General features: G+C 39.7%; 1 protein-coding gene across 3 annotated transcripts in view; it reads left to right on the top strand.

The window, feature by feature from the left end:
- Window positions 1-18542, top strand: part of RSPO2 (R-spondin 2) — a 169409-nt gene that overhangs the window by 19598 nt on the left and 131269 nt on the right. Inside the window, exon 2 of one of the 3 annotated variants that reach the window (XM_032610185.1) lies at window positions 1409-1425. The exons of the other annotated variants lie outside the window; for them this stretch is intronic. Within the exon in view, the coding sequence (XP_032466076.1) occupies window positions 1409-1425 (17 nt within the window). The remainder of the gene's footprint in view (window positions 1-1408; window positions 1426-18542) is intronic. 3 annotated transcript variants of the gene reach the window in all.

The following is an 18542-nucleotide window of genomic DNA, read 5'->3' as shown; positions in this document are numbered from 1 at the left end:
GAGCACAGGCTCCGGACGCGTAGGCTCAGCGGCCATGGCTCACGGGCCCAGCCGCTCCGCGGCGTGTGGGATCCTCCCGGACCGGGGCACGAACCCGTGTCCCCTGCATTGGCAGGCGGATTCTCAACCACTGTGCCACCAGGGAAGCCCGAGACCTAACTCCTAAACATAAGATTCACACTATTTATAAAGTGGTCCTTATATTTCTTAGTCACAGATGTTTTGGAAACATATCAAAGGTACAGCACAGTGATTTCACACGAAATGTATAGAATTTAATACCAGCAGCTTACATATTAGGCTATATCCAATCATTTTTATAGTTACAGGCCTATAACTGGAAAATATTGAAAATTTCTTGTCTTTATTTCTTACTGATTATGCCCAATATATGTTTGAACTTTTAAGAATTTAATGCAACGCAGGAGGAATGTCTGCTTTTATTACCGATACAGTGAAATTCCTTGATGTTCAAAGTTCAGTAGATTATTTTGCTTGCCTAATGATAGAAACGTTAGTTTGGGGATAGGATCTGGTGGCATTCCTTCTAGAAATGTCTATAGGCTCTAAGGAGAGGGCATTGTGGAGCATTGTACTGTTGATGATGGAAGGGTTTTTGGTCAAGATTAAGGATTTTTAGCCCTTTTAAGTAGAGAACCTGTTTTGATTTTCTGGGAAGTCTTGAGATTGTGGGCATGGAGAAGGATGGGTAAGAGTAGGGTGATTGCCGATACTGAAGTTTCCAGGCAGGTGGTGGGAGGAGGGGAAGGAGTTTTCTACCACTTGCTGTGGACACGTTTCCACAAAGAAGCCCACCCTGCAAGCCCCTGAGAACAGGATGAATTGATGGCAGCAGGTGGGTCAGGTTTTATGATCTATTAGAAGATTCAGGTATACAGGCTCTGTACCCTAGTTAAGACTAGAATGTTTAAAATCTGAGGGCTTTATTCCTACTTTTATTCTAAAGTCTCTGGCAAGGTTCACACTCTGGATGGAATGGCTGTGAGGGGCTCTTTGCCCGACCTGAATTAGCCCTGACAAGTAACTATTCACTGGCTCTGCCACGAACTCTGTATGTGTGTGCAAGAATGTGTGTGTGTGAGAGACTGTGTATGAGTGGGTGTGTGGGAGAGTGTGTGTGTGAGACAGTGTGGGACAGTGTGTGGGGAAGAGTGTGTGTGAGTGTGAGTGAGAGTGTGTGCATGAGAGAGTGCATGAGTGTGTATATGAGAGTGTGTGAGAGACTGTGTGAGTGTGTGCGTGAGAGTGTGTGAGACTGTGGAGAGTGTGTGTGTGTATGAGAGTGTGTGAGAGTGTAAGAGTTTGTGTGTGTGTGTGAGAAAGTGAGAGAGAGGACTTAAATTCACCTTTTGACCAGACATCCTGCCTATTTAGAAACAAGATTTAGACTAAATAGTCCCAAGGGTCCTTCAAACAATGAAATTCATTTTTCTATTCTCCATTTGGTCCAAATATTTGCACCCCAAATTCTTCCATTTCTTAATTACTTTGTAACATTGTTCAGGTTATTTCTTCGCATCTCTCTGCCTCAGTTTTGCTGTTTGTAAAGAGAAGGTAATGGTAGTTACCTAGCTAATGATATTTTTTTTAACGTCTTTATTGGAGTATAATTGCTTTACAATGTTGTGTTCGTTTCTGCTGTGTAACAAAGTGAATCAGCTATATGTATACATATATCCCCATATCCCCTCCCTCTTGCATCTCCCTCCCACCCTGCCTATCCCACCCCCCTAGTTGGTCACAAAGCACCCAGCTGATCTCCCTGTGCTGTGCAGCCTCTTCCCACTAGCTGTCTAGTTTACATTTGGTAGTGTATATATGTCCGTGTCACTCTCTCACTTTGTCCCAGTTTACCCTTCCCCCTCCCCGTGTCCTCAAGTCCATTCTCTACGTCTGTGTTCTTACTCCAGTCCTGCCCCTTGGTTCTTTAGAATCTTTTTTTTTTTTTTTTTTTTTTAGATTCCATATATATGTGTTGTTCGCTAATGATTTTGTTGTAAGAGTTAAACGGAGGGTCCATGTCAAGCCCTTGGAACAGAGCCTGGCACCAAGCAAGTGTGCAGAGACTGTTTGCTGCTGCTGATTATGTTTCCCCCTTGCTTACTCTGTGTGTCTTGTTGCTCATATTTCCTCCCATCCTACGTCTCTAACAAATTCTCCATTCATGGTTTTGAAAAATTCCCTGAAATGGTGTCTTTATAAAATTAATTCTAATGAATATTAGAGGAATACATCCCTGTTGGAAGTTTGTTCAAAATCATAGGTAAGTTTGAATTTCTCAAAGGAAGCAGCTTTTTCTTTTAAACTGGCTGCTTTTGGTGAAGAACAGAAAATGTGCATGCTTAGAGATACCAAGCATTGCTAGCTAAAGTGCAAAGGTCACCTTTGAAAAAGTAGTTCAATAAAATACCTAGGAATAAACCTACCTAAGGAGGTAAAAGACCTGTACTCAGGAAACTATAAGACTGATGAAAGAAATAAAAGAAGACACAAACAGATGGAGAGATATACCATGTTCTTGGACTGGAAGAATCAATATTGTGAGAATGACTATACTACCCAAAGTGATCTACAGATTCAGTGCAATCTGTATCAAATTACCAATGGCATTTTTCACAAAACTAGAACGAAAAATCTTTAAATTTGTACGGAGACACAAAAGACCCCGAATAGCCAAAACAATCCTGAGGGGGGGAAGAAAATGGAGCTGGAGGAATCAGACACCCTGACTTCAGACTACAGTACAAAGCTACAGTAATCAAGATAGTATGGTACTGGCACAAAAACAGAAATATAGGTCAATGGAACAGGATAGAAAGCCCAGAGATAAACCCATGCACCTGTGGTCAACTAATCTATGACAGAGGCGGCAAGGATATACAAAGGAGAAAAGACAGTCTCTTCAATACGTGGTGCTGGGAAAACTGGACAGCTACATGTAAAAGAATAAAATTAGAACACTCCCTCACACCATACACAAAAATAAACTCGGATTAAAGACGTAAATGTAAGGCCAGACACTATACAACTCTTAGAGGAAAACATAGGAAGAACACTCTTGGACATAAATCACAGCAAGATCTTTTTTGACCCACCTACTACAGTAATGGAAATAAAAACAAAAGTAAACAAATGGGACCTAATGAAACTTAAAAGCTTTGCACAGCAAAGGAAACCATAAACAAGACAAAAAGACAATCCTCAGAATAGGAGAAAATATTTGCAAACAAATCAATGGACAAAGGATTAATCTCCAAAGTATACAAACAGTTCATGCAGCTCAATATCAGAAGAAACAAACAGCCCAATCAAAAACTGGGCAGAATGTGAAGACGACTATACTACCCAAAGCAATCTGCAAATTCAATGCAATCCCTATCAAACTACCAATGGCATTTTTCACAGAACTAGAGAAAAAAATTTCACAATTTGTACAGAAACACAAAAGACCCCAAATAGCCAAAGCAATCTTGAGAAAGAAAAACGGAGCTGGAGGAATCAGACTCCCTGACTTCAGACTATACTACAAAGCTACAGTAATCAAGACAGTATGGTACTGGCACAGAAACAGAAATATAGATCAGTCGAACAGGATAGGGGGCCCAGAGATAAACCCACACACATATGGTCACCTTACCTTTGATAAAGGAGGCGAGAATATACAATGGAGAAAAGACAGCCTCTTCAATAAGTGGTGCTGGGAAAACTGGAAAGCTACATGTAGAAGAATGAAATTAGAACACTCCCTAATACTGTATACAAAAATAAACTCAAAATGGATTAAAGACCTCAAGGTAAGGCCAGACACTATAAAACTCTTAGAGGAAAACACTCTATGACATAAATCACAGCAAGATCCTTTTTGACCCACTTCCTAGAGAAATGGAAATAAAACCAAAAGTAAACAAATGGGACCTAATGAAACTTAAAAGCTTTTGCACAGCAAAGGAAAGCATAAACAAGACAAAAAGACAGCCCTCAGAATGGGAGAAAATATTTGCAAACAAAGCAACTGACAAAGGATTAATCTCCAAAATACACAAGCAGCTCATGCAGCTCAATATCAAAAAAAGCAAACAATTCAATCCAAAAATGGACAGAAGACCTAAATAGACATTTCTCCAAAGAAGATATACAGATTACCAACAAACACATGAAAGGATTCTCAACATCACTAATCATTAAAGAAATGCAAATCAAAACTACAATAAGGTATCACCTCACACCAGTCAGAGTGGCCATCAAAAAATCTACAAACAATAAATTCTGGAGAGGGTGTGGAGAAAAGGGTACCCTCTCGCACTGTTGGTGGTAAGGTAAATTGATACAGCCACTATGGAGAACAGTATGGAGGTTCCTTAAAAAAACTACAAATAGAACTACCATGTGACCCGGCCATCCCACTACTGGGCATATACCCTGAGAAAACCATAATTCAAAAAGAGTCATGTACCACAATGTTCACTGCAGCAATATTTACAATAGCCAGGACATGGAAGCAACCTAAGTGTTCCTCGACAGAAGAATGGATAAAGATGTGGCACATGTATACAATGGAATGTTACTCAGCCATAAAAAGAAATGAAATTGAGTTATTTGTAGTGAGGTGGATAGATCTAGAATCTGTCATACAGAGTGAAGTAAGTCAAAAAGAGAAAAACAAATACCATATGCTAACACATACATATGGAATCTAAAAAAAAACACGGTTCTGAAGAACCTAGGGGCAGGACAGGAATAAAGACACAGATGTAGAGAATGGACTTGACACGGGGAGGGGGAAGGGTAAGCTGGGACGAAGTGAGAGAGTGGCATGGCCATATATACACTACCAAATGTAAAATAGGTAGCTAGTGGGAAGCAGCCACATAGCACAGGGAGATAAGCTTGGTGCTTTGTGACCACCTGGTGGGGTGGGATAGGGAGGGAGGGAGATGCGAGAGGGAGAGAATATTGGGATATGTGTATACATATAGCTGATTCACTTTGTTATACAGCAGAAACTAACCCACCATTGTAAAGCAATTATACTCCAATAAAGATGTTAAATAAAAAATGGGTGGAAGACCTAAATAGACATTTCTCCAAAGAAGACATACAGATGGCCCAGAGGCATGTGAAAGGATGCTCAGCATCACTAATTATTGGAGAAATGCAAATCAAAACTACAATGAGGTATCACCTCACACCAGTTAGAATAGACATCATCAGAAAATCTACAAACAATAAATGCTGGAGAGGGTGTGGAGAAAAGGAACCATATTGCACTGTTGGTGGGAATGTAAATTGATACAGCCACTATGGGGAACAGCATGGAAGTTCCTTAAAAAACCAGAAGTAGAACTACCATATGACCCAGCAATCCCACGACTGGGCATATACCCTGAGAAAACCATAATTCAAAAAGAGTCATGCTCTCCAGTGTTCATTGCAGCACTATTTACAATAGCCAGGTCATGGAAGAAACCTAAATTCCCATCGACAGACATTGGATGGATAAAGAAGATGTGGTACCTATATATAATGAAATATTACTCAGCCATAAAGAGGGACAAAATTTGGTCATTTGTAGAGATGTGGATGGACCTAGAGACTGTCAGACAGAGTGAAGTAAGTAATAAAGAGAAAAACAAATATTGTATATTGACGCATATTTGTGGAATCTAGAAAAATGGTACAGATGAACTGGTTTGCAAGGCAGAAGTAGAAACACACGTGTAGAGAACAAACATGGACACCAAGCGGGGAAAGGGAGCGTGGGATGAATTGGGAGACTAGGATTAACATATATACACTAATATGTATAAGATAGATAAATAATGAGAAACTGCTGTGTAGCACAGGGAACTCAACTCTACTGTAGAGTAGAAATGAATACAACATTGTAAAACAACTATACCCCAATAAAAACAGAAAAATAAAAAAGTAAGGAGTTCAGAGAAACATGTTAATCTAGAACCCGAAATCAGCATATGTTCTATTTCCTGGCTTTCTATATTATCCTGTTCCTGCTTGATCCAGTTTTTATACATAGGGTTTTCTTTTTCAGTATGAAAATGAGTCACATTAGAAATACTTCACCAGCTGAAAAAGCTAAAATTTCCCTTTTTATTTTAACATATAACTTGTACTTTTTAAAAGTTATACAAAAAACCAATATTTTAACATGTATATTGCTTAGTTTGATAAAGGTTACCAAAGAACTAGGATGGAAATGCCTAAGGAAAATACTTCAGTCAACTGAAGTTTTTTCTTTAATCCTGGTTGTGTATGTGATTTAAAAAAAAAACAACCACATTTTGTTGAGATATAATTGCCATGTAAAAAGTTGTGCGTATTTACTGTATACAATTAGATGAGTTTGGAGATAAGTATACTCCTGTGAAACCATCACCACCATCATGGCCATAGAGATAGATGTCACCTCCCAAAGTTTCCTCCCATCTCTTTATTATTATTATTATTAATTTTGTAGTACGAACACTTAATGTAAGATCTACCCTCTTAGTAACTTTTAAGTATTCAGTGCAGTGCTGTTATCTATAAGCAGTGTGCTAACAATGGATTTCCAGAGCTTACTTATGTGCATGTGATTTGAACTCTTTGGCGATAGTTTACTAGAAAACCACTGGCTTACGAGTCAGGAGTCCTAGGTTGGAGTTCCTTCCGGCTGGGCATCAGCTCTCACTGTGACTGGAGTCCTTGAATCTTTCTGGGTGTCATGTTCAAAGACTGAATCTGAGCACGTGAATGTTCCTCCACCTTTTGTCTCTAGAGACTTAACTCCCTGTCTGTCTTCATTTACTGGGATAATATTCAAATCTACTTCGTTCAGCTGTTCCACTTGTCCTTTCAAAATCACAGCCCTGATAAGACCAGGATTCTTCCATACTATTCTTGAAACATTCTTGCATTGCTATCTGTATTGACGAGGTTTTCAGGCGATAGGTAGTATCAATATTTTAAAAATTTCTTTTAAATCATTTGACATCTCTTAGTACTCATACTTTCTGTCCAGCAAAAGAAGCCAGTTCAAAAGAAAACTTAAATTTCTTTGCAGCCCTTTTTTTCTACTGATGGAGCCCCTCAACCCAAATCTTAACTGGGTGAAATCTGAAGTCTTTATATTGCCCCCAGCCCCCAAACTGCTTCTGCAATGTCCACTCTCAACTTGGTGACTGCCAGTGACACATGTCTAGATTTATTTTATAGTAATAGGCTTCTATTTTAGTATTTAGATGAGCTTAAAAAAAAAAATCAACTGCCAGTTTTGCTTCTCTCCCTTAACATTTCAGTGAGTTTTCTTTTTCTTCACCGAATGTGTTCTTGGAGGCCTTGTGGTGCAGTGGGGCTGGGGAAGCTTGCTTATTGCTGAAAGCCCCGCGGCGTTCTTCAGCTCTTGCACACATCCTTGCATGTGGTTTTGATTTTATGGTGTAAGAGGGTTCTTCACTTTTTGATTCATTTGTGGTATGTTGCTGTAGCCATCACTGTAATTAATCTCCTAAGAAGAAATCTGAAGGTTCGAGTCAGTAAAAGGGAACCCAGGAAAAGGCAGCTGAGCATGAGATTTTTTTTCCAGGTGATTCTTCTGTGCTTGGGATTGTAGATAACTTACTTTGCTCCCTGATCTCATGGAGTGTATTATGCTGCTGCTTCTCCTCCCTCCCACTTCAGAGGGTGATGAGATGGGAACCAATTATCCAGCCTGGCCAACTTTCAGGTCCTGTTCGACATTTACCGGGTAGTGACAGCAGTTGTCCCTGGACACTGTTTCATTTATTCATGCTTGCAATTTATTTCTTTGCTTTGTTCATTCCAAATGGGATTTTATTAATGCCACCTTGTAACTTTTGTTACTTTAAAAATACATTTTTCACTTTTAATTGTGATAAACTGGAAATAATCAGAAACATAAGAATGGTAAAATACACATCTACATACCCACAGACTAAAATAAAAAGTTACCATTTTGCCATGTTTGCTTCATCAGTCTGTATATACATACTTTTGTTGCTAATTTTTAGTAGGGAAACTGGAGCTGTTTAGTTCGGTGCTATGAAAGAAGTGACCAATTATCCAAAAGGGTGGATTTTACTCTTGTATAAACTCTTCTTAAATTTAAGCATTATTCTGATTAACTGATCTATACCTCAAGTCCAAAATCTTATGAAAGCAAACATTCTAGCACTTAAATACATATAAGTAAAAGACAATTTGTTTTCATTGGAAGGACTTTTTCTGGGCTGTGAAAATTGTTTGAAAATGCAGTAGATATAAAACAAATATATCCTGGAAACACAAGTGGTTTGGAGGGTACTGAAGATTTCCCAATGTTGACTAACTGTAGTGGAAAAAGTAAAGCAGTGAGTGGTCTAGTATTTTTTTTCTGAGATTATGGAATTATGTACATGATAGACATTTTAAAAAACTGTAATTCCCAGCTTGGGGTAAAAAAAAAAAAAAGAAAAAGAACGGGAGGAGCTTTATCTGTTCTTTCTAAACATTAGGGTTTTAAAGCTACAGTAAAGCTTAAGCTTATACTTACCTATGGAGAATAAGTCACTTTGGAAAGCCAAGATTCCAAGTAAATGAAAATGATTATTTTAAGTGTTGGAACTTAGAAAAACCGATGTACTTCTATCTTCCTGACTCCAGTAGATTTCCTGTAATTTCACTGTTTCTCTGTGACTGTTATTTCTAATTTTAACTGTTGAGTTATCGTGCGGCCTCATGTGGGATGTAGATGTGAATAGATGTTGATGGGTTAGCCCCACTCCCTTTCCTAGCAGCCCTGGAATTTGCTTTCTTAAAGTTCCTCAGGAATTTGCTTTCTTAAACTTTTCTTTCTCATAATTTGACATGTGACATGTAAAGAGAGGCAGGGTACTTAATGGATAGCACCCTAGGGTCTAAGAAGACACACTCTGCGTGTCTTCTTCAAGTTGCTCCACCTCTCTGGGCCTGTTTTCCTATCTGTTAAATGGACGTTAAGAGTACCTGCCTCCTTAGGGTAATTGTGAGGACTATATAGAGATACCTAAAAAGTGCTTAACACAGTACGTTAGCACATAGTAAGGACAAAAAAGTTCTGGCTGTCATTAATTTTATGCAGAAATACTTAGCAAATACATAGAAGCAGTTCCCTTGTATATAGATACTTTCTTTTCACAATAAAGAAATCTTTAGGGTGTCAATCCCTTACCTCGTCCCATTACTTTGGGTGAATATTATAAGCACAGTGGACCACAGTCTTCCTCAATTGCATGCATTTTTTTTTTTTTACATCTTTATTGGAGTATAATTGCTTTACAATGCTGTTAGTTTCTGCTTTATAACAAAGTGAATCAGTTATACGTATACATATGTTCCCATATCTCTTCCCTCTTGCATCTCCCTCCCTCCCACCCTCCCTATCCCACCCCTCTAGGTGGTCACAAAGCACTGAGCTGATCTCCCTGTGCAAGGTGGCTGCTTCCCAATTGCATGCACTTTTTAAAATTTTACCAAGTTATTCACCGAGTGAGAGGCAGCAACCTTTCAAGAATTTTCCTGAGGTGTTTTGAAGAGCACGTGTGGTGAAGTGTCCAAATTTTTCGTTGGTACTAGAATATAGCACTTTTGCTGACAAAACGTGAGGTCACAAATTCCCCAAAGTTCCCCTTAGTATTCTTGGCATGGCCTCTGACATACGCAGTATTAAAGACTACAATTTAAATATTTATAATATGCAAAAATTTCAAATGGTGTTTTCTGGTACATGATTAAATTTCATATTCATTAGTAATATTTCATATCCTAGATAATGCCCATAGGTTATATTAAGTGATACTGAAGAGCAGGAAGGTGATTAAAACTGTTACCAGTTACTAGCCCTGCTTCTACTGGGTGACCGCTGGCAAGGAAATGGCTTTCTGGTTGTGGAGTCCTGCTAAATGCTCAGTCTCTAGGTCCCACTTTCTGATTCTGACTCATGTAGTTTCCAGTCTCCATCTTGGCCGTTTTCCTTTTTTTCTCTTCTCTTTTTTACCTTTCTTGACTTTTTTTTTTTCTCTCCAGACACTTGGAATCAACCGTTGTCCTTAAATGATTAGGATTATTTTTTCAATTATGTCTGCTGACTTGGTAAAAACTTAGTGTTTTGTCTGCACACCCAAATGGTTTATTTCTAGAAAGCCTGTTATGTGGGATTTCCCTTAACAATTGTATTGGGAGAGGGAACTGATAGGATGAATATTAAAATTTTTGTCCATTTCATGTATAATTTGGCAGAATTGCCTCAACACACCAGGCCAGACTTGAATTATGGGCTGGAAGCACACAGTGTTTCAGACCACTGGCGAGGCCATGCAGTTAAAGAGATGTATTTTGCAAACGATGCTTTTGTCTCTAGGTGCCAATTTTAACCCAAGAGAAAAGTTTACATGGCTGGATATAAGATTGTTCCTTCCCTAAACTAAGGGTGAAAAAAAAATGACCGGTGATCCTTTTCACTGCTTGTCTTGGTTCTGTTTATTTTTCTTCTTTACATCGTACTGTATTCCCATCTTACTGGTTTGGCTACCACTGAATAGACAATTTTCTTCCTTTCTAATCTTTCGAATAGTCTAAAAGAAGTATTTGTTCAGTGTTTCATGGTATATGTTGTGTGAGAAAAATCTATAATTGTTCTTGATTTGGACATTTCTCAAGGCAATCAAACCCCAGATAGTTTAGTCCAAGATAAATGATAGCACATTTTATCTTTGCATTTGTGAAATCTTATTATGCTGCTCTGCAAATGTATAAACGTTTTCTTTTCATAAGGCCCTAGGCCTAAATTATGGCTTCTCATTAACAAATGATTTCCATACTCTGTTACATGTGTGCAGGGGAGCCTTCTTCAAGCAGCTGCTGCCATCGTTCGCACTGTCTGGAAAAAGGGGTTATTTAGCGTTTAACTCTACCTGCTTTGGCTTTTTGCCTCTCCAAGAAAGAGGTGTTTCATGTGTTATAGAATATTTACTTATGTGAACCTGAGATACAGAGATTCTCCACTTTAGTGACCAAAGATGGCAAGGTAGGAAGGACAGATTAAAAACATAGCTGTGTTTTATATTACACAGTTTAAGTCCAACCATATCTATATATCCTGGAGTGCCGACTCTATGGCAATCTGAGTGGGGTAAGCAGTTAGCAAATTGCTCACATGTTTTGCCCTGCAACTCACTTAAGCAGATGTAAGAAAAAGTCTTTTACTGTTTAAGATGTATATATCCGTGTAACATACATAGACAAGATGGCTATCTTCTAATGTCTAGAAGAGGTGAATATGATTCACCTAAGCTTGTGTTGCAGCCGCATGTGGAACAGACATTTCTTCCCCCTACCCAATGCCCCCTCCCCACCAAAAAAGTTTTAACACTTACGAGTTTTGGTATTTTTGTGAATAGTAAATGAAACATACTTCTTTATAATCTCGAGTGTATCGTATTATATAATAAAGGGAGAAAGGAATTAATGTTCTTGAGAGTGTTTGGATTTTGAATCCAGGTGCCTAATACATGGGCTTTGTAGTCAAGAGAAACTTTTGTGTTTAAAATTAACCTTTTAATAGCTTTTTTAGAAATATAGATACTAGTGTTACTTCTTGACCTCTAAAATCAGAGTTTTTCCTTTCTTGACCACTTCCTAAATATTCATAGTTTTCTTTCTGGACCGCAGAATCAGTGACATTTTGTGACAGTTTGTAAACCCACTTTAGAATTGTGGCATAATCATTGGGACATATCGGCTTTTCACGGGACATGGATTCATTAAGCAAAGGTCTTTTGAGTTCCTGCTGGGTGTCAGGCATTGTGCTAGAAATGATTATTTGTCAGAGAGTAAAAACATTGCTTTTGTATTAAAAATTTTAGTGGAAAACTGAACATTTTTTCCCCTCTGAAGTTGCTATTGATGACAATTCAAATGCAGTTCTATCCATGTAACATCCCTGAAAATTCCTGGTTATCGCGGGCTTTCCTGGTGGCGCAGGGGTTGAGAGTCTGCCTGCCCATGCAGGGGATGCGGGTTCGTGCCCCGGCCTGGGAGGATCCCACATACCGCGGAGCGGCTGGGCCCGTGAGCCATGGCCGCTGGGCCTGCGCATCCGGAGCCTGTGCTCCGCGGTGGGAGAGGCCACAGCGGTGAGAGACCCGCGTACCGCAAAGAAAAATTCCTGGTTATCAAAACAACGTTTTGTGCAAGTGGTTCTTTCATTTCACTTTTCTCTGAAGCATCCTTGCCTCTCAGGGACTCCCTTGCTCTCCTTGTCCCTGTTGGGATGGCCCTGGCTGGGCTGCAGAGCTTTCAGATGCCTTTGCTTCTTGACTGGTTATCACAGTTATGAAGTTCAGCCAAGATGTCATGGGTATCTCTTTAACTTTCCTTCAAATTAAACGTGGAATGAGAGAATGTTGGCATGCTTCAGGGTGAGAGGTGCTAAGACTGTCTTTTGTTTTTTTTCCAAGATGGTACTTCCCCCCCACCAAAGTATTGTGGTAAAATGTATAACCAAATAAAAATAACTATTCTCCTATTTAGCAAAAAGAGTAGTATAATGTGTTGTAGACACAACTTTAGAAATCCTTTCTTTCATTCCTTAATAGGAATAAAATATTAATTATTTGGCACCATTAGAAAAACAGAGCAGATGAAACATAATCCTTACCTTGTTGGAGTGAGAAGAGACCTCCACTGCAGTCTGTCAACCCACTGCCCAGATCTCTCTCTAAGGCTTAGACAAGAAGGATTTTACAATGCGGAATTCTCAAGTGACGAAGCATTAACATTACAGGTAACATTACAGAGCAAGCATTTTCATCAAAGCAAACTCCCCACTACAAATGGAGTGCCCTCACCCTTGAGGTTTAAAAGCCCCACTTATCGAGGCACTTGCGGTCATGCATTCTCTCTTATCTTCCTCTGTCCTTTATCCACAGTTGGCAGGAGGCCGTTTTCACTTCTCACAGCCTCTGTCTGAGACGGTTCAACGCCCCCTCCCTCTGGTGGCGATAGCTACCGTTCATTTTTGTTGCTGCGCCCGCAGTACACCTTGGCCGCATGCTTCACAAGCATTCGTCCTTTCATTCACTCCTTGCATCGCCACATGCAGTTGGAACGGATTTTGGAAACTTGCAGACTAGAAGTTTAAGAGAGCAAAGAGGCGAGACGAGAAGCTCTTAAAGCTCACATGTGATGGAACCGGGATCGGAAGCTGGGCCTGGCTCCAAACAAAGCGTTTGATCCCCTGCCCCGATTTCCCAGTTTCGTGCTGCCTCCCAGTCTGCCAGTTTCATGCTTCCTTCACCTGTTAACCATCATTGTTGCCCTAGACGCAAAGCTTATCCTGCACCCACTGCTAGTCTAGTAATCACCTTTAAGAACTCAGATCCTTCACTTTCCCATGCTCCCCACTTTGTCACTTTGGTTCCCTAGGTGTCAGGAGAAAGCTATGTTAAGGACAAAGTTGCTTCTATTTCTTTACAATGACTCCTTCAAGAACTCAACATTTAATGAGCACCAGTACTGAACTGTAAGGAAATCTGTGTTGCGAGCCGTACTGCCTCTTTTCTAGAGTCTTCCTCTTGTGGAAGACCCACCCCCCTTTTCCTGATTTCCCTGGAAAAGGAAGGTCTGCTTCTCATTTCTCTGTGCTTCATCTTCGCCATTGTTTCTGACCACAGTTATTTAGCAGTCTCCTTCTTTGTAGTCTGCTATGTCCATTTCTACTACTTTCCCCTCATTATCACCAATCTGTAGACATTCAGGATCTTCCTTCACTATCTCCTATTAGCTTCTTCAAACTTGGGTCATAGAGGGTTCCTTTAAATTCAGCACCAGTATGGTGACCCATGAGAGTGTGTCCTTGATCTCATTTTCTCCTCAATTACCTGTTGAAGTGACTGCATCTCAAAACCCTTCTAATTCCTAGTTCTCAAGTTTGTATCTTGCATACAATTTATATGGTTTGACCTTTCCTTACCATCAATTAATTAAACTTGTTCTTTGGTAGTCACAGGTCCCTAAATTTCATTTTTTGTGGGCAATTATCAACATATCGGTAAACTCAGAAATCTGACTGAACTTATTATGGTCATTGTCTTAGTTCATTTGGATTGCTATAATAGAATATCATAGGTAGGCTGGCTTATAAACAACAATAATTTATTTCTCATAGTTCTGGACGCTGGAAGTCTGAGGTCAGGGTGCCAGCATGGTCAGGTTTGGTGAGGATCTTCTTCCACGTTGCAGACAGCCATTTTCTTTTTGTTTTGTTTTTTTTGTTTTTTGTTTTTTTTTTGCGGTACGCGGGCCTCTCACTGTTGTGGCCTCTCCCGTTGCAGAGCACAGGCTCCGGATGCGCAGGCTCAGCGGCCATGGCTCAGAGGCCCAGCCGCTCCACGGCATGTGGGATCTTCCCGGACCAGGGCACGAATCCGTGTCCCCTGCATCGGCAGGCGGACTCTCAACCACTGCACCACCAGGGAAGCCCCCATTTTCTTTTTGTATCCTCACATGAAGGAGAGGGGGCTAGCTAAGTCTCTGACACTTATAAAGGCGCAAATCCTATTCTTGGGGGCTTCACCCTTATGAACTAATAACCTCCCCAAAGCTCCACCTTCAAATACTATCCCATTGGGATTAGAGTTTCAACATATGAATTCTGGGGGACACAAACATTCAGTCCCTAACAATCATCTCCAGACTGCTGTCTTTAGTATCCTAAGCTTTTCCCCTTTGACCTTTTGTGATGTGAATCTCATGCTGCTAAGGGGGATTTGGTATGCATTTTGCCCACAAGTGGGATTTACTACTCTATGGAAACCCTTTTCATCACTTCTCTAGGACTCTTTATTGCATTCTCTTTGACAGTGACTTTTCCAAATGTTTTTCTACAATCTTGATCTTTATTCCATGAAGTCCCTTATCACTCAGATAACAACCTTGCCACTTAATTTGCTGAGAAACATCAAAGCTATCCTCTGAGAATTCACTAATCTTTTCTCTCATTTTCACCATATTGTGCCCCCCCATTACATACCCTGCATACCCTACTCCTCTTAAAAACGTCTTTTAAAAACGTCCCCTATCCTTTTACATTTATTTTTTCCTATTTCAGCTGAAGTGGGGCCTGTCGCCTCTACTTGTACTTTTGCTCCTATATTCCCTTTTCTGAGCTTTTCTCATATAGGATCTGTTTCATTTGTATCTTTTATCTCACATTCCTTGACACTGTCTACTCTTACTGTCAAAAGTCTTTAGGTATCTTCCATATTACATGTAAAATAAAAAAATCCTTTGATTCTACAATCCTTAGAATGTTCCCTTTCTGCTTTTGCCATTTCTTTCATTGTTCAACTTCTTAGGGAAAAATCATTTGCAATCCCCATAGGATTTTTCTTCCCTGCCACACATTCAGGGTTTATCTAAAATATTGTAAGGAAGCAAAACCTGATTTTAGTTCATGCTTTGGGGCTCTCCTCCTAAACTGCTTGATAACTTTAAAATCTCTCTGTAGACCAGCCCTGTGCTTTCATTTGCATGCCGGAGAGCTCCATTTTCATGGCCAACTTGCCCTAAAAGTGAATTCTCTGTACCTCCTCCCCCAGCCAAAACTAAACCAACGACACCCACAACTTCACTCACCTTGCTCATCACGGACTTTGCTGTTGTTTTTAGTGATACCTCAATTCTCTTCCCCAGGTTGAAAATTTTGAGTACATCTTCAACTATTCTCTCTCCTTCAGATCTCCACACTCATCTATCATCAAGACTTGTTAGTTTCGGTTCATAATGAATCAAGTCCAAATTTTGGCTTGCCAGTACTCTGTCCCAAGTCAATATTTTAGTCACGATTATTGCAAAAGTCTCTTAACTGATTTTTCTCTCTGTTAATCACCCCTCTCCCTCTAAGTTTTACTCATCAGGCTGGATTCATATTTCTGTTACTACTCTTTGATCATGTCTTTTTCCTGCTCAGATTTTTAGGAACTTCTCAGTGCCTGGAGGCTAATTTTCTTGCTTAGTGTGATATTCCACGTTCTGTTTGGTCTGGACCCAACCTACCTCTTCAGCTGTCTTCTGAGACCATTAGGCGTTTACTCTATGCTTCAGGTGAACTGCAGGACTGATTGTTCCCATGCATTTTCTCACATGGGTTTTTTTCTTTTTTCTGTCGAAAATGCCTTTATTTCCCCTTACCTCCCTTCTGTTTGAAGTCCAGCCCATCAGACCCAGTTCAGATGGATTCAGTGATCATCCCAGTTGAGAAGTTAGTGGATTAAAGCAGGAAATTTCAATACGTATGTTTATAACACTTACTGCCTGTTAGTAGGGTAGGTGATCGAATGCCTCTTCATGCAGCCCTTTTGATTGGATGGTTTCCAAGGGCTTCAATTATGTCTTCTTTTCTCCAATTCCTCAGAGCCTTCTAGCAACAGGTGCTCAGTATTATTTTCTTGATTAATCCCTTGTTTACACTATTTGTTATTTGGCCAACAGTGATAAAGGGTAAATGTGCTTGGGAGCTTGGTAGTCACTGGGACTCTGAAGGTTGATGGGAGGTGAGAGGAGCTGGGCTGGCCAGTGTGGAGACTGCATGATGAGCTCAGACCTCTTCACTACCAACTATTTCTTTTCCTTCAGAAAGGAAGCTTATGATAAACAGTCTTTCAAACACTTATTTTATTCGTTTTTAAATACACAGGAAAACACACTTGAAGCACTAAAGCCAGGCTGCCTGGGTTTGCATCCTGGCTTTGTCACTTCGTGGCTGAATGACCTTGGGCAACATAGCCTCTTCAGTGCTTTACTTTCACTCTCTGTATAATTAGAATAATAACATATTCATAACGTTTTTATAAATATTCAATGAGTTAATGAATATAAAGCATATTAAACAATACGGCACATAGAGTATTCCCAAATGCTGTCAATTAATATTACTATTGAGCAATGAGGGAATTGCTGCCAGAAAAAGATATATTAGAATTTGTCTCTAATTTATTTGCCAGATTCTAAAAATGCTATGATTTTAGCACATGAGGTTAAGTACCCTTAAGGTCTAGAAACTCTTAAGATATGGAGCATAGTGAAAGAGAGAATGAATGGAAATGTCAGGAAAAATTAAGCAGTCTAGCCTCGTATTTGTTTGGTAGTCATAGACACCAAGGGACTGAGCAACTGACTTAATTACTTAAGCCATTCTAGAACATGGATGATTATTTATGTGATACCTAGTTGACACTGAGCAAAGCATTGATCCAGTACTTCCAAGGTGCTGGTAGCATGAAGATGAATAACACATGGCTTTTGTTTTGAGGATGCTCAGATTTATGACTTAAATAACTACAGCTCAATGTTAAAGTGCTATGGACACAGGTATATACAATGTGCCCTAGACTTCTATGCCTCCTCTTGACAGAGGAGGGTGTCAGAGGAGCTGAGCCTTGAAAGTGGTCAGACTTTTACAGAGGGGACAGAGCAACTCTTTTGCTATAGATTTTAGCACATTTCAGTAATGTGAGGTGGGATTTTTTTTGTTTTGTTTGCTTTACCAGGATCTGTGGAGACAGCAAAGTGCCAGTGGTGGTTTACTTGATATGAAGGGAATGCTAATTGTACCAAATATTCTGGGTTTTTTTTTTTGTTGTTGTTGTTAAATAAAATATCTTTGAATTTAACGCAAACTTTTAAAAAAGTGGCTTTTTAATACTTGGAGGACAGTATGCACAGATTCGCAGGATGCCCTTGTATCTCTATCTTTGTAATATATTTAACAAAATCAAGAAAAAGTTTTCCATATCAGGCAGTCCATGGATAGACATGGTCTGTGGTTCCTAAACCTGACAATGGTGAGAATAATCTGGGGAACATTTAATGATGTGGGAGCCTGGGCCCCCCTCCAGATAAACTGAAACAGACTCTCTGAGGAAAAGCTCAGACTCTGCTGCATCCAGGAATCACAGATGTTTAAGCACCACAGGAGAAACCAGTGCTCACTGTAAGCTTGTGCTGTTGACATGGCAACTACTCATTGTGTCTGTGATACTCATTTATACTCAGAAGTGAGATGAAACACAGTAAGAAGACAGATTTGGAACTCACCAGGAAGTATCATGAAATCTCTGACTTTGATTTATCTGGTGCCTTACTTGTCCTAAGAAGCAGCTACAAGAGGCAGTAATTTGAAGATAACAATATAATTCAGAAAAGGTAGATTTCTAAAGTTCTCTTGCTACTGCCAGATACTCAGGTAATCATTTGGTCTTTTGTGTCCATCATATTATTTTCTTGGAAAAGGATCTAATCTTGTCCCCGCCCCCCTTTTTTTTTTTTTGTCTTCCTACTGAGCAATGGTCAAAACTTGGAAGGTGTGTTTACCTGGAAGGAGTTTTCAATAGGTTTCAATTATTTAACATAAAACACGTATATGTTCTGGTTGGGGGAGAAGCAAAATAGTGCTTGGGGGAAAAGTTGCTAATTTCGTTCAAAACATG

This window comes from Phocoena sinus, chromosome 17, assembly GCF_008692025.1.
Source record: "Phocoena sinus isolate mPhoSin1 chromosome 17, mPhoSin1.pri, whole genome shotgun sequence".
Lineage (NCBI taxonomy): Eukaryota > Metazoa > Chordata > Mammalia > Artiodactyla > Phocoenidae > Phocoena > Phocoena sinus.
This window is presented reverse-complemented; position numbering and strand designations above follow the sequence as displayed.